Source organism: Mobula birostris, chromosome 9 (genome assembly GCF_030028105.1).
Source record: "Mobula birostris isolate sMobBir1 chromosome 9, sMobBir1.hap1, whole genome shotgun sequence".
Taxonomy (NCBI): domain Eukaryota; kingdom Metazoa; phylum Chordata; class Chondrichthyes; order Myliobatiformes; family Myliobatidae; genus Mobula; species Mobula birostris.
In genome coordinates, this window is record NC_092378.1 from 11,372,052 (window position 1) to 11,389,693 (window position 17,642).

General features: G+C 42.0%; 1 protein-coding gene across 4 annotated transcripts in view; it reads right to left on the reverse strand.

The window, feature by feature from the left end:
- The window catches only part of lrriq1 (leucine-rich repeats and IQ motif containing 1), a 172,877-nt gene that overhangs the window by 34,126 nt on the left and 121,109 nt on the right, over positions 1 to 17,642 (reverse strand). For all 4 annotated transcript variants that reach the window (XM_072267486.1, XM_072267485.1, XM_072267488.1 and 1 more), the window contains 2 exons: positions 15,540 to 15,628; positions 1,950 to 2,048 (listed from right to left, as the gene is read on the reverse strand). In XM_072267486.1, coding sequence (XP_072123587.1) covers positions 1,950 to 2,048; positions 15,540 to 15,628 — 188 coding nt within the window. The remainder of the gene's footprint in view (positions 1 to 1,949; positions 2,049 to 15,539; positions 15,629 to 17,642) is intronic.

Here is a 17,642-nt window from a genome sequence, read left to right on the forward strand (position 1 = left end):
GTCAACTATGTCATGGAGGGGGTGAGAGGGATTTTCCATAATGTTCCATAGCTTCTGCAGCGTCCTCCTCCCAGACACAACCACCAGGGAATCCAATTCCACCCCCAGAACAGAAATGGTCTTCCTGAACAGCTTATCAATCTTCTATGCTTCAGCTGCTCTCACGCTGCTGCCCCAGCAGACCACAGCGTAGAATAGAATGCTGGCCACCCCTGAGTTGTAGCACATCTGCGGCATAGTACTGCAGACATTGGATGACCGGAATCTCCTCAGGAAGTACAGTCGGGCTTTGTCCCCTCTTATACAGAGTCTCTGTATTTTTAGTCCAGTCCTTTTATTGTCTGGGTGAGTTCCCAGGTATTTGTAATCCCGGCCAAATTCCACACCCGTTCCCTTGTTGGAGGTGGGAATGCAGGATGTTCTCATCTTCCTGAAGTTCACGACCAACTCTTTTGACTTAGTGATGTCGAGTTGCAAGTGATTCAGCACACACTACTCAACAAAGCTGTCCGTCACTCTTCTGTACTCAGCCTCTTGACCCTGACTGATACTGCTCACAACTGCCGTATCGTCCAAAAACTTCTGCAGGTGGCAGGAATCCAAGTTGTACCTGAAGTCCTCAGTGTAGACAGTAAACAGGAAGGGGACAGGACAGTCCCCTGAGGTGCCCCTGTGCTGCTAACCACAATATCCGATACACAGCTGTGCAATCTCAGATACTGTGACTATCTGGACAGATCCAGGACACTAGTTGAGCATCCACCTGCATCTCTGTGAGCCTATTCCCTAGTAAAGCAGGTCGTATGGTGTTAAGAGCACTGGAGAAATCAAAGAACACGATTTTCACAGTGCTGGCTGGCTCATCCAGATGGGGGTAAGCCCATTGAAGCAGGAAGATAATGGCATCCTTGACTCCAATATGTGGTTGGTAAGCAAACTGTGAGGGTCCAGTGATGGATTTGCAATGGTCCGGAGGTGTGTCAGGATCAGTCTTTCTAATGATTTCATAACATGTGAGATCAGTGCCACTGGTCTATAGTCACTGGGTGTAGTGGGACATGTCTTCTTGGCTATTGGAACTAGGCAGGATGTTTTCTACAGCACAGGGACCCTTTCCAAGCTCAGGCTCAGATTAAAGATGTACTGAAATAATGCACCCAGCTGAGTAGCACACACCTTGAGTACATTTGAGCTGATGCCATCCGGCCCCACAGCCTGGCCTGGGTGAAGTTTGCAGAGCTCTCCCCTTACCTGCTCGGCAGCGACAGTCCATGTGTCTATGATCATTGGCTCTCTGCTGTCCTTGGAGAGGGACAAAGGGTGAGAGGAGAGGAGGTGGGGGGTGGATGCATTGTAGAGGGTGTAAACATAAGCCTCCTCATCAAACCTGTTAAAAAAGCATTTAACTCATTGGTCCTTTCCTGGTCCCCTTCAATCACCTGGTCTCTGGTCTTTTTTGTATCCTGCGATTGTTTTCATACCACTCCACACATCCCTTGTGTTGTTCCGCTGGAGTTTCCTCTCCAGCTTCCTCCTGTGGCAGTCCTTGCTCTGGGCGATCTTCTCTCTCAGTTCCCTCTGAACCAGCCTCATCTCCTCCCTACCTCCATCTCTGAATGCCCTCGTCTTCCTGTTCAGTATGGCTTTAATGTCTATGGTGACCCAAGGCTTATTGTTTGGGAAACAGTGAATAGTACTAGCTGGAACAGTATTATCCACACAGAAGTTGATGTACGCTGTAATGCAGTCTGTTAGTTCAGTGTTGCGAAGTGGTTGACATGCTAATAGGCATCAACGGAACTAACTATTGGACAGGAAATGTAACAGGCGAAGCAAATCATTTTTAACCTTATACTGCATGATTCAACAACATGAATTAAAGCATGTAACTGATTAATCCAAAATCTGGCTCTCAAATCACTAAATTTAACTCTGCTGTTTCTGCTTACCATTAAAATATTTCACACTGGCTTGTATCTTCTTTGACGATTTTGTGGGAAGGTATTTATTTTTCTTGTTCTTGAATAAAGCCAATCGCGCTAATGGGTCTAAGATAAAGGATAACAGGGAAAATAATCAGCCTAATTAATACATGTACAAAAAAAGGCACCCTGACCCAATTGATTTGTATTGTAACATGAAAAATTCACTGACCTACTCACAAACCTGCCCCTCCACAAATTTCACGAGGAACTAAAACATATGAAGTCTGAATCCTATCAAACCTGTCAATAATCTCACAAGTCTGCTGCAACACACTGACCGTATCCGCCAATCCCAGAACCAGAATCGGATTTATTATCACTGACACGTGTCAGGAAAAGTGTTGTTTTGTGACAGTACGGCACAGCAAGGCAGAAGAATTACTGTGTCACAAGAAAGAAGAATAATGAAGCAGTGTTCATGGGTTCATGGACCCATCAGGAATCTGACTGCAGACAGGAAAGAAGCTGTTCTAAAATGTTGAGTGTGGGTCTCATTACCTCCTCCTCAATGGCAGTAATGAAAAGAGCGCTGTCTCAGAAGGTGAGGGTCTTTAATGAAGAAAGCCACTTTCCTGAAGCATTGCCTCTTGGGGATGTCCCCAATAGTGGGCAGAGTTGTGCTGTGACAGAGCTGGTTGAGTTTACAAAACTCTTTTGATCCTGCACTTTACTAGGTGCTGGTTTACCAGGCGGTGATACAAGCAGTCAGAATTGCTCTCCATTGTGCACCTGTACACATTTGCAAGAGCTCTAGGTGATATAACAAATCTTCACAAACTCCTAATGAATGAGAACGATGGCATGCCTTTTTCATAATTGCATCAAAGTGTTAGAACCAGGATACTGAACAACAAACATGAGAAAATCTGCAGATGTTGGAAATTATAGTCATACTTTATTGATCCCGGGTGAAATTGGTTTTCGTTACAGTTGCACCATAAATAATTAAATACTAATAAAACCATGAATAGTTAAATAGTAATATGCAAATTATGCCAGGAAATAAGGCCAGGACCAGCCTATTGGCTCAGGGTGTCTGACCCTCCAAGGGAGGAGTTGTGAAGTTTGATAGCCACAGGCAGGAATGACTTCCTATGACGCTCTGTGTTGCATCTCGGTGGAATGAGTCTCTGGCTGAATGTACTCCTGTGCCCAACCAGTACATTATGTAGTGGATGGGAGACATTGTCCAAGATGGCATGCAACTTGGACAGCATCCTCTTTTCAGACACCACCGTCAGAGAGTCCAGTTCTATCCCCACAACATCACTGGCCTTACGAATGAGTTTGTTGATTCTGTTGGTGTGTGCTACCCTCAGCCTGCTGCCCCCGCACACAACAGCAAACATGATCGCACTGGCCACCACAGACTCATAGATGCTGGAGGAAAAGAGTAAACAGTTGACATTTTGGACCAAGACCCTTCATCATCAGGACTGATGAAAGGTCTTCGTCCGAAATATCACCTGTTTATCCTTTTCCATAGATGCTGCCTGGCCTGTTGAGTTCCTCCAGCATTGTGTGTGTGTTGCACAGGAATTTGAAACTGCTTATCTTTTCCACTGCTGATCCCTCATTGTGGACTGGTGTGTCTTCCTCCAACTTCCCCTGAAATCCACAATCATTTCCAATTCTCATTGCACCATCCCCACTCATTTCACATCTGAGCACTTGCACAATTACTTTCATCACCCATTCCTTGCTCCACAACCATTATTTTGGGTGGCATTTCACCAATTCACTCTCTCCAATTCCATCTTGTTTTTCCACTTCAAAATATCACCATTATATTGCTACAGTCCTGTGAAATAAATCAATGCCAGGGAATGGATGAAGTTATTGGGAAGGTGCACTTGAAAAGGTGGCCACATAAATTCCTCAGTGTTATCATTTCAGAAGATCTGCCCTGAGCTCAGCACGTAAGTGCAATTACAAATAAGGCACAGTTGTGCCTCTACTTCCTTAGAGGTTTGAGACGATTCAGCACGATATCTAAAACTTTGTCAAACTTTGATAGAGGTCTGGTGGTGAGTATATTGACTGGTTGTATCATGGCCTAGTATGGAAACACCGTGCCCTTAAATGGAAAATCCTACAAAAAGTGGATAAGGTCCAGTCCATTATGGGTAAAGCCCTGCCCACCATTAAGCACTGTGACAGGAAAGCAGCATCCATCATCAAGGACTCTAACCACCCAGGCCATGCACTCTTGTCGCTGCTACCATGAGGAAAGAGGTGCAGGAGCCTCAGGACCCACATTGCTTGGTTCAGGAACAATTATTACCACTCACCCATCAGGCTCTTAAACCAGTGGAGATAACTTAACTCGCTTCACCAAACATACTATTCCATCAACCAATGGGCTCAATTTCAAGTACTTGTCATCTAATATTCTCAATATTTATTATTATTATTATTTTTTGTATTTGCACAGTTTGTTGTCCTGCATATCGGTTATTTGTACATCCTATTGTCCTGCACATCGTTATTTGTACATCCTATTGGGTGCAATCTTTCATTGATTTTATTATGGTTCTTGGATTTACTGTGTATGCCTGCAAAAAAACTAATTGCAATGTTGAATATGGTGATATATTGGTACTTCGATAATAAATTTACTTTGAACTTTGAACACAAGCAAATACATCTGTAGCGGCTTAAGCACAGCCATGTGCTCCAGGTAAGGCAAAGCTGGAAGCACAGCCGTGCAGAGTTATTTGTCATCCTCCTAGCATCCCAGAAATTATTCAGCAAACTTAAGTCTGAGAATGGCTGACAAATAAAGTCTGAGAGAAAACTCCCTTAGGGCTGAGGTGGGAGTGGGGGGGGGGGGGGGTGGTGAGGGTGAGGGGGCAAAGATCAGGCCTTCAGAAGTCCAGCCATGAAAATAAAAAAAGCTTATCCTGCACAAAGCAAATGAGGCATCAGTAACCTCTTTAATGTAGTTGTGTACTTTAAATTTAATAATCAGACTAATGTTTGCCAAAAGACTGGAAAGAACTTATGGCAAAGGAAGTAAGTCCACAATGGAAATTTTAAAAACATGACCAAAGCATAACTTGCCCCAACCTCCACCCCTCTGTTAGGCACTCGATGGTGTTGTAGGAGGCCTAATGAGATCTGCACCGGCCCGCCTGAAGTTCTTGAGGGTGTAAGGAAGTGACCCTTCTGCACCTGTACACTCTGCTGAAAAATTGATTGGCCATGGTTCTGTTGAGGTAGCTGGTACTGCTTTTACTATTCTTTTATTTGTTCCTTTATCCAAGCCAATTTGCCATCTTCAGGGATATCTCTGAAAGACGGTGCCTCATGAGGGTGGCATCCATCACTGAGGACCCTCACCACCTAGGACACGCCCTCTTCACATTGCTACCATCAGGGAGGACGTACAGGAGCTTGAATTTTTAGGAATGTTTCAGGAGCAGCTTCTTCTCCTCCATTGTCATCAGATTTCTGAATGGTCCATGAACACCACCTCACTATTCCTCTTTTACACTGTTCTTTCATTTATGTCTTTTTATAGTAATTTTTATATCTTGTTCCATTCTGCTGCTGTAAAATATCAAGTCTCATCACACATGTCAATAATAACAAACATAATTCTGATTCTAATACCATCAGATTTTTTACATGAGGATTGAAAACAAAGTGGGACTTTTTGTCAATTATATAGAATTGGAAAACATGCATAAGGATTAGGTTATCTAATTAACTGAAAGGCAAGGCTTTTGAACACAGCATTGAGGTTAGATAGAGAAATTGCAAAGGAGGTGGAAACAGAAGAGAGATCTTGTATTCTCTTGGGAATAGATTGCCTTCCAGGCAGGCACACTGCACCCAGTATGATTTGGTCAACGTCAGGAATCGTGGTCCAGGTCAACAGCTGCAGAACATAATCAGCTCAATGACGGCACCTTTGAATGCTAAGATCAATTCAATTGCTCTTTTAGCCTCAGCACCTTTCAATTCACTGTACTTGCATTATGCCTTCAATAGGAACTATTGCAACATTCGGGTGCTTTACCATAACCTTACGTATACAGCAAAACAACAAATCTCACAACACATGTTAGTGGTAATAAACCCAATTTTAATTCTAATACCATTAGGTTTTTAAGAAGATTCCAAAAAATGTGGAACTTCTGTCAATTATGTATATTATATTGGAAAACGTGCCAAGGATCAGACATTGTGGTTAACTGAAAGCAAAGGCTTTTAAGGACATCTTTCCCTCACCCCCACTCTCCACTTTCCACAGGGTTTGTGCTCTATGTGACTCCCTTGTCCACTCATCCCTCCCTACTGATCTCTCTCCTGGCCCTTATCGTTGCATGAGGGACAAGTGTTACATGTCACTACAACTTCTTCCCCATCGCCATTCAGAGACACAAACAGTCCTTCCAGGTGAGGAAGCACTTCACCTGTGCATTTCTTGGGCTTATCTACAGTATCCTGTGCTCCTGGAGAGGCCTCCTTTACATTGGTGAGACCTGACATAGACTGGGGGATCACTTCTTCAAGCACTTTTTTCCCGTCCCCCACAAAAGGTGGGATTTCCTAGGGATTTAAATTTTCAACTTCCAATGTGTCAGTTCATGGTCTCCTCTACAGCCACAATAAGGCCACGTGCAGGAAGGAGGAGCAGCACTTCATATCCCGCCTGGGTAGCCTCCAGCATATTGGCATTAACATTGGTTTCTCTAACTTCCAGTAAGTTTTCCCTTCTCTTTTTCTCCATACTGCATTTTCATCCCTGACCCTGGCACCCGCTCTGGTGCCCCTCACCTTTCTCTTTCTTCCAAGGTCTGCTGTCTTCTCCAATCAGATCTCTTCTTCTTTAGCCCCTTATTTCTTCCATCTATCACCTCCCAGCTCCTTTACTTCATCCCCTTTTCCCTAACCCACCTATCTTCCCCTTCAACTGGTTTCATTTATCACCAACCAGCTTCTAATCCTTCCCCATCCCCCACCTTCTTATTCTGGCTTCTTCCCCCTTCCAGATGAAGGGCCACAGCCTGAAACATCGACTGTTTATTCCTCTCTTCTAGCTGCTGCCTGACCTGTTGAGTTCCTTCTACATTTTGTATGTGATATCTACAGCACTGCTGCTTGCCTCGCACTGATATGCAACAGTCTGCAAACAGCAGTAACACATAACTAACAATTAATTAACAGGTTATGTAGGAGGGTTTTCTTGTTGCTGAAGGCTGTTGAATCTCCCTGGAATGAGAGATTGGCTACAGTGAGAACACAGAACAGTGCAGCACTGGAACAGGCCCTTCGGCACACAATGTTGTGCTGAACCAACTAAAGAGTAAATCAACCCCTCCCCCCAAAAACTAATCCCTCCTACTTAGACAATGTCCATATCCCTCCATCTTCCTCATATTCATATGCCTATCTAAATGTCTCTTCAAAGACTCTAATGTATTTGTCTCTACCACCATACCTATGCAGTGCATTCTAAGCATCCACTACTCCTTGAGTAAAAAATTTCCCCTCACATCCCCTTTGAACTTACCCCCTCTCATCTTCAATGCATGCCCTTTAGTATTAGACATTTCTACCCTGGGAAAAAAGATACACCTTGTCTAGTCTATCTATGCATCTCATAATCTTATAAACCTCCATCAGATCTCCCCTCAGCCTCCAGCACTCCAAAGAAAACAGCCCAAGTTTGTCCAGGCTCTCATGTTAGCACATGCCCTCTAAACCAGGCAGCATCCTGGTAAACCTCTTCTGCACCCTCCCCAAAGTTTCCACATCCTTCCTATAGTGAGGAGATCAGCACTGTATGCAACAATCCAGGTGTGGCCTGACCAGTGTTTTATAAATTTGCAACATAACCTTTTGGAGTTTGAACTCAATGCCTCAACTAATAAAAGCAAGCATTCCATTAGTCTTCTTAACCACTCTATCGATTTGTGTAGCCACTTCCATGAAGCTATGAACTTGAATCCCAAGATCTCTCTGCTCAGCAACACTGCTAAGGGTCTTGCCCTTAACAGTGCAGTGACTCCTTGCATTTGTCCTATCAAAGCGCAACACCTCACATGCATCAAAAAATAAAGTCAAGTTAGTTTTGCACATTGACGTCATAATTATCTACCAGCTCTATAAGCACATGACAAATGATCATTGTGTTCAACAACCAACCCAACTATCCCCTGCAAAATTCACACTGCTTCTTTATGCACCAGGATCGTCATTTTGCAGTATTCACAGCACTTCAAAACTGAAGATAAGGATCACAATTCATCGCCAAATTGGACCAAAGTATCATGTTAGCTGGAAATTAAACCAAGGAGCCAACTGAGCCACAAGTGACGTCAGTGATGACAGCAGCAAATAACATCCGGATACAAGAAAAAGTGATGGGGCAGTTACAAGATATATGAAATGCTTAGCTGGAGATGCTTGTTTAGCAAGTAGCGGAAGTTAGCCTCCATACTGTAGAACTTTGAAGATAGTACTCTAGTCATTTCTGGTCTGCTAGGATTTACAGATGTGACTTGTTAGATATTGTTATTGAAACGTATAAAATCCTAAAGGGATTGGACAGGCTAGATGCAGGAAGATTGTTCCCAATGTTGGGGAAGTCCAGAACGAGGGGTCACAGTTTGAGGATAAAGGGGAAGCCTTTTAGGACCGAAATGAGGAAAAACTTCTTCACACTGAGAGTGGTGAATCTGTGGAATTCTCTGCCACGGGAAACAGTTGAGGCCAGTTCATTGGCTATATTCAAGAGGGAGTTAGATATGGCCCTTGTGGCTAAAGGGATCGAGGCTATGGAGGGAAGGCTGGTACAGGGTTCTGATTTGGATGATCAGCCATGATCATACTGAATGGCGGTGCAGGCTTGAAGGGCCGAATGGCCTACTCCTGCACCTATTTTCTATGTTTCTATGTTTCTATATAACTAGTGTGATTGATCGCTCAGCTAGATCAACATGGTACTGTAATTGTATTCTAAAAGTGGCACATAATGAATGCAGTATACAGAATAAGTATTGTAATCAATTAACTGTGGCTTGTGATTCAGTGAATTATTGCACTTTTAGGGTACAATTCTGAAAATGAGATTAGATATTTAAACTTACAATTTAAATTAAGCCATTAATATAAATATACAAAATAATGAATGAGTTATAGTACTTCAAGCAGCAACTGTGAAAAACGAAATAAGATTAATGTCTAGTTTTCTTATTGTGAAGCAAGAATTTCTATATTTAAGCTTTGTTTCTGTATTTTTTTCCTAACATTCACTACCCTTCTTGCTCAGAAAGCAGAATAGTGCCAATTCAATGACACATCCGTGGATGCTCCAATGGGCCAGTAGCCAAAAGGCATATTGAGTGACATGGAATAAATTACTTGCTAGCTAATTTTTTTCTCTCCCTTTCCTGAGTATTCCAAGACTTATGGAAGCAATTCTCCTGAGGCATATAAACCATGGTTGAGATACAATGTTGAAATTCTGTCGGGTAATCTGAGAATATTTCTAATGTTTTGATATCTTGTCATGTACAAGTTAAATTTTTGCTAAACTCTGGACTTGTATGGAGACTTAAAGGACTGCAGATGCTGGAAGCTGAAGCAACACTGAAAAAACTGAAGGAACTCAGTGGGTCAGGCAGTAGCTTTGAAGGGAAAGGAACTCCTGCACAAGGACTCCCAAGTTCTTTTGCAGCTCGGATTTTGAATTTTATCCACCTTTAGAAAATAATCTATGCCTTTATTCCTTCTACCGAAGTGCATGACTTCCCTGCACTAAACTCCATCTGTCACTTCTTTGCATTTTTTTAATCTGCCTAAGTCCTTCTGCAGACTCCATGGTTCCTCAACACTGACCTTCCACCCATCTTCGTATTGTCTGTGAACTTAACCACAAAGCCGTCAATACCATCATCGGAATCATTGACATAAAACACGAAAGGAAGCGGTCTCAATACTAATGCCTGCAGAATACCACTAGTCACCAACAGCCAACCAGAAAATGCCCACTTTTTGCTTCCTGCCAGTCAACCAATCTTCTATCCATGCTAGTATCTTTACTGTAATACCACAGGTTTTTTATTTTGTTAAGCGGCCTCATGTGCGGCATCCTGACAAAGGCCTTCTGAAAATTCAAGTAAAACAATTCCACTGATTCTCCTTTGTCTATCCTGCCTGTCATTTCTTCAAAGAATTCGAGCAGATTTGTCAGGCAAGATTTTCTCTCAAGGAAACCATTCTGACTTTGGCCTATTTTATCACGTGTCTCCAAGTACCCCTAGACCTCATCCTTAGTAATGGACTCCAACATCTTCCCAATCACTTAAGTCAGGGTAACTGACCTATAACTTCCTTTCTTCTGCCTCCCTCCCTTCTTACAGAGTGGAGTGACATTTGCAATTTTCCAGTCCTCCGGAACCAATCCAGAATCTAGTGATACCTAAACGATCATTTACTAATGTCTCCACAGCAACTTCAGCTACCTATTTCAGAACCCTAGGTCCAATCTGGTCCAGATGATTTATCCATTTTCAGACCTTTCAGCTTCCTAAGCAACTTCTTCTTAGTAAAGGCAACTACTCTCACTTCTGGCCCCTGACATGTTCAAACCTTCTGGCAAACTTCCAGTATCTTCCATAGTGAACACTGAGGTAAAATAGTTGTTAAGTTCACCCGCTATTACCACCTCAGCAGTGTCACTTTCCAGCAGTAAAATATCCACTCTTGCTTCTCTTTTACTCTTTGCACATCTGAAAAAAAACTTTTGGTATCCTCTTTTATATTATTAGCTAGCTTACCTTCATATTTCATCTTTTCTCTCTTTTTTAAGTTGGTTTTTAAAAGCTTCCCAATTCTCTAACTTCCTTCTAATTTTTGTTATATTGTATGCCCTCTCTTTTCTTTCTATGCTGTCTTTGACTTCCCTTCTCAGCCATGGTTGCCTCAACCTCCCTTTAGAAAACTTCTTCATCTTTGGTATGTGATGATCCTGTGCCTTCCAATATGCTTCCAGAAACTCTAGCCATTGCTGTTCTGCTGTTGTCCCTGCTAGTGTCCTCTTCCAATCAACTTTGAATAGCTTCTCTATCATGCCTCTGTAATCCCCTTTATTCCACTATGATACTAATATTTCTGACTTCAGCTTCTCCTTCTCAAACTCCAAGGTGAAATTCTATCATATTATGGTCACTGCCTCCCAAGGGTTCCTTTACCTTAGGCTCCCCAATTAAATCTGATTCATTACACAGAACCCATTCTAGAATTGCCTTTCCCCAGTCAACCACAAGCTGCTCTTAAAAAGGCATCTCATAGGTATTCCACAAATTCCCTCTCTTGGGATCCAGCACCAAGCAAGGTTGGGGGTGTTGTGGATAGTGTGGAGGACTGTCAGAGGTTACAGCAGGACATTGATAGGATGCAAAACTGGGCTGAGTAGAGGCAGATGGAGTTCAACCCAGATAAGTGTGAGGTGGTTCATTTTGGTAGGTCAAATATGATGGCAGAATATAGTATTAACACTAAGACTCTTGGCAGGGTGGAGGATCAGAGGGATCTTGGGGTCTGACTCCATAGGACACTCAAAGCTGCTACGCAGGTTGACTCTGTGGTTAAGAAGGCATACGGTGCATTGGCCTTCATCAACTGAAGGAATGAGTTTAAGAGCCGAGAGGTAATGTTGCAGCTATATAGGACCCTAGTCAGACCTCACTTGGAGTACTGTGCTCAGTTCTGGTCGCCTCACTACAGGAAGGATGTGCAAACTATAGAAAGAGTGCAGAGGAGATTTACAAGGATGTTGGCGGGAGGGGGGAGCATGCCTTACGAGAATAGGTTGAGTGAACTCGGCCTTTTCTCCTTGGAGTGACAGAAGATGAGAGGTGACCTGATAGAGGTATACAAGGTGATGAGAAGCATTGATCGTGTGGATAGTTAAAGGCTTTTCCCTGGTCTGAAACGGCTAAGGAACTTGGAAGGAGGTACAGAGGTGATGTCAGGGGTAAGTTTTTTTTACACAGAGAGTGGTGAGTGTGTGGAATGGGCTGCCGGCAACGGTGGTAGGGGCGGATACGATAGGGTCTTTTAGGAGACTTTTGGATAGGTGCATGGAGCTTAGAAAAATAGAGGGCTATGGGTAACCATAGGAAATTTCTGAGGTAAGGACATGTTCAGCACAGCTTTGTGGGCGGAAGGGCCTGTATTGTGCTGTAAGTTTTCTATGTTTCTATATAACACACCATTCAGGGCTCTCTTTCCTGCCCACAGAATCCGCTGTCTACTCCACTAACTGTCGTATCTCATATTACTTCTGCACTCCTCTTTTCCCACCTTCCTTTCTGAGTGCAGTGCCAGAGAGCTGGTCACTGAGGCTTCCCCCAGTAGGTTTCCCTCACCCACCTCCCAACAGTATCCAGAGTGGTATACATATTGTTCAAGGGAACGGCCACAGGGATACTCTGCACTAACTGCCTATTCCCTTTCCCTCTGTTGACAGTCACTCAGCTACCCACCTCCTGCAACTTAGGCGTGACTACCTCCCTGTAGCTCCCAACTACGTCCTCCTTATTCTCCCTTGTGAGCCAAAGGTCATCAAGCTCTAGCTCCAGGTCTTTAACACGGTCTCTAAGGAGCTGCAGCTCAGTGCAATTTGTGCTGATTTAGTTAACAGGGAGACTGGAGGTCTCTCAAAGTTCCCACGTTTTACACAAAGAACATACCACCAGTCCTGCACCCATTCTCATCACATAAGCTATGTACTAATAGACAAAGAAAGAGTGAAAAGAAAAGCTTACTAGAAACTTACTTGGAGCCTCCACTTGATCTCACCCAAGCCTGGCCACTCTAACACTGTTCACTCCATCAGTGGCCACTCTGCTTACATCTCAGTTCTTTTTATCGGCCTTTGCCAAGTGCCTTAGAGATTGTAATGATTGCAGCATGCTGAAAAGTCCCAAAAGGCCCCAAGCTCTTTTTAAATATCATGCTGCTAAAGAGCATTTGCTCACAATAATTGTAGCTTGCTAAGAAAATGTAAAGGACATGTTGGGAGGCAAAATTTCTTGATGCATTCAATGACCTCCCCATGTGGTTTTCTGTTATGTTATCCTGTTCTTTTGGATTCTATCCAATGTCGTATTTCTATTGTAAAGAGCTTCCTGAGCCCAAAGGTATCGAGGTACTCTCTCTCTCTGAACTCTGAATGCCAAGTCAAGATTCAAAGTACATTTATTATCAAAGAACATATACAACCTTGAGATTTGTCTGTTTACAGGCAGCCACAACACAAGAAACCAGAAAGAACACGTTAAAAAAAAAAGACCAGCACCCAATGCGCAGGAAAAGAAAAAAAATACACAAATCATGCAAACATTAGAAGCAAGCAATAGCATTCCAAACCAGATTGAGTCCTAGGATCTGAATCCTCAGAGCAGCCCAGAGTAGGCCCAAGCCTTGATTTCAGTTCAACATATTAGCAAGGTGTCATATGCTCAATTCTGGGCTTGGTTTACCAGTATTTGATTAATTATTCCCAAAACAACTGGAAGGACTTCCAACAATAGTTACAAGCAGTAAGCACTTCCCTTTTAATAGGTGTAGGCATGACTTTAATAAAAATCAATAATAGTGAGTTGCTGTTAAACACTCCAGAAATTGTGGTCTGTGATTTTACACTAACATATACCTAAATTCAATAATTATTTTATGATTTTTAGGTTGCGAATGGTCAATCAGAATCAAGATCCTCAGGTATTGCTGTTCTAGCAATTTACAAAGCAATCAAGTTTCCACACTCAAGAGTCAATAATCGGAGAAAGAAGAGAGAACAAGATTTCTTTCCCTTTCTTTTCTCTGCACACTGGGTGTTTGAAGGTCTTCTTTGTTTTGTAGCTAGCTGCCTGTAAGGATACGAATCTCAAGGTTGTATAAAATATACATACTTTGATAATAAATGTACTTTGGCTTTGACTGGAAAAGTTTCAAAAGATCAATACAGAAAGTTTTAGAGTGCCATTAGATTGAGATACAAATGGAGATATCCAATTGTATAATGTTCTTTTTTACATTTATTCACCAGTTCTGCCAAAATTGTCCTCTTTGTAAATCAACTCGACTCTGACCTTTGCACCTGTGTTTGCAACACAAAAATGAATTGCAGGTCCCAAACCAGTACTGAATCCAAGGCAGATGATAAAGATTCACAGCAGAGGGCCAGAGGCATATGACTGGTTGGGTTTATGTGATACATTCCCATTCATATGAATAGAATTGATGACCTTGTTTGAAAAGGTAAGAGATTATTTTTGTTTTACTGTTCCTTTCTCTAATTTTTAAGAAAACATTCTTTCTTGTATTTTCCAGGAATTTTGTTACATTTTCAAATTATTAAAATCTATCTGAAATGTTCTTAAATGTCCCTGACAATTAGAGACATATAAAAAAAATTGTGAAACTTTTGACAATAGAAATTTGTAAAGGGCTTATTCAGTCAGTCTAGAGACAGGAGCTCAGTATTTGCTGCCCAAGGCTTAGCTGTCACCCTGGAGCGACGATGGCAGCAAGACCTCTAGTTTGACTGATGCCATTGAGCCAGAAGAAATAAATGTAGCCATAGGAAAGCCATTAGACTATAAGACCATTAAATATAGGAGTAGAATTAGGCCATTTGGCCCATCGATCCTGTTCTGCCATTTCATCATGCCTAATCCATTTTCCTCTCAGCCCCAGTCTCCTGCGTTCTTCCAGTATCTCTTCATGCCCTGACTAATCAAGAATCTATCAAACTCTGCCTTAAATATACCTAATGATTTGGCCTCTACAGGTGCCTGTGGCAATGAATTCCACTCTCTCTAGTTAAAGAAATTCCTCCTCATCTCCATTCTACAAACGTTTGTAAAAGGATCCACCTAGATTCTGAGACTTAGACTCCCCCACCATAGGAAACATTCTGTCCATATCCGCTCAACATTCCACAGGCTTCAATGAGATCCCCCTTCATTCTTCTGAATTCCAATGAATAGAGAGAGGCCCAGAGACATCAAATGCTTCTCATTTGACAAGACTTTCAATCCTAGAATAATTTTTGTGAACCTCATTTGAACCCCCTCAAATGTCAGCACATCTTTTCTTAGATAAGGGGTCCAAAACTGTTCACAATACTCCAAGTGAGGCCTCAGAAGTGCTTTATAAAGCATCAACATTACATCATTGCTTTTATATTCTACTCCTCTTGAAAAGCCATGGGAGTGTTGGTGAGTAGCAAGAATGGGAAGGAATGATGGTAATAGGTGGCAAGTGAGGACTGAGTAAATGTGGCCCATTAATTTTACGTGTGTGCATACAAAGTTATAATTGTATGATTAAGGTAATACTAATCAAACACAGAAATGCTGCATAGAAGATGTCAAAATATTTGACAAAATTTGTTTGCGTTTGACATAAGAATCTTGTATAACAGGAGTTAATAATTCTATCAACAGAAAGTACATGAATTAAACCCATCTCCTTTCCCTACAACCACCCTGCTGCATGGCTGTCAAGTTGCAGGAGGAAATGTAAACGTACCTTGCAATTTTTTGGCCTCTGCTTTCTTGGATTTCATTTTCTGAGCTCGTTTCAGCATCAGTTGTGCAGTGTGGACATCTTTAAAGCCCCTATCAATAACAACAACAGAAAGGTACACAGTTTCAGATAATTTATGAGAAATAAATATATATACTTCCCTTGAAAGAAATGACAAAAAGTTAATCTTAAGCAAGGAAGTCAAGTGGAAACATCAACATGAATAAAACACCATAATATACATACAATGCTATTTTTCAAAATTATGAAGAATCTATGATGTTTTTCTGCATGACTTCTATACTTCTAATGAATAGATACAACAGCTGTAAATGATAAGAATTTTTTTCAGATATTATTAAAATAACAATTAAAATTGAATAACTGAAGCACACAGAACTGAATACGTTTTTTTAATAGAAAGATAAAAAGAGTAATAAAGATGTCAGTAGATTCATAGAGTCAGAGAAAAGTACAGCACAGAAACAGGCCATTTGGCCCATCTAGTCCATGCTGAATGAGTTAAACTGACTATTCTAATTGACCTGCACCCGGACCATAGCCCTCCATACCTCTACCATCCATATACCTATACAAAATTCTTGTCAACATTGAAATTGAGCTTTCATGCACCATTTGTACTGGCAGGTTGCTCCACACTCTCACGACCCTGAGTGAAGAAGTTTCCCCTTAAACTTTTCACCTTTCACTCTGGTCATAGTTCCACCCAACCTCAGTGGAAAAAGCCTGTTTCCATTTACTCTATCTATATCCCTCATAATTTTGTATACCTCTATCAAATCTCTTCTCAATCTTCTACGTTCCAAGTAATACAGCCCTAATCTATTAGAACATAGAATAGTACAGCACATTACAGGCCCTTCCGCCCACAATGTTGTGCCGACCCTCAAACCTTGCCTCCTATATAACACCCCCCACCTTATATTCCTCCATATACCTGTCTAATAGTCTCTTAAACTTCACTAGTATATGCCTCCACCACTGACTCAGGCAGTGCATTCCACGCACCAACCACTCTCTGAGTAAAAAACCTTCCTCTAATATCCCCTTGAACTTCCCACCCCTTACTTTAAAGCCATGTCGTCTTGTATTGAGCAGTGGCACCCTGGGGAAGAGGTGCTGGCTATCCACTCTATCTATTCCTCTTATTATCTTGTACACCTCTATCATATCTCCTCTCATCCTCCTTGTCTCCAAAGAGTAAAGCCCTAACTCCCTTAATCTCCGATCATGTTCTATACTCTCTAAACCAGGCAGCATCCTAGTAAATCTCCTCTGTACCCTTTCCAATGCTTCCACATCCTTCCTATAGTGAGGCAACCAGAACTGGACACAGTACTCCTAAGTGTGGCCTAACCAGAGTTTTATAGAGCTGCATCATTACATTGCGACTCTTAAACTCTATCTCTCAACTTATGAAAGCTAACACCCCATAAGCTTTCTTAACTACCCTATCCACCTGTGAGGCAACTTTCAGAGATCTGTGGACATGTACCCCCAGATCCCTGTGCTCCTCCACACTTCCAAGTATCCTGCCATTTACTTTGTACTCTGCCTTGGAGTTTGTCCTTCCAAAGTGTACCACCTCACACTTCTTCGGGTTGAACTCCATCTGCCACTTCTCAGCCCACTTCTGCATCCTATCAATGTCTCTCTGCAATCTTCGACAATCTTCTACACTATCTACAACACCACCAACCTCTGTGTCGACTGCAAACTTGCCAACCCACCCTGCAACCCCCACATCCAGGTCGTTAATAAAAATCACGAAAAGTAGAGGTCCCAGAACAGATCCTTGTGGGACACCACTAGTCACAACCCTCCAATCTGAATGTATTCAATCTTTCCCTGTAATTCAGGTCTTCCAAACCCAGCAAAATTCTTGTAAATTTTCTTCTTCAACCTTATTTACATATTTCCTGTAGAGAGGTGACCAAAACTGCACACCGTACTCCAAATTAAACTTCAAGAATGTCTTCAATGTAAAATTATGGTTTTAAGGAGATTTATGTTTTGACAAATACAACGTAAGGTCTTATTTATTCTGTTCTGTTGGAGTATTAATAAAAAGTGAACTTCATAATT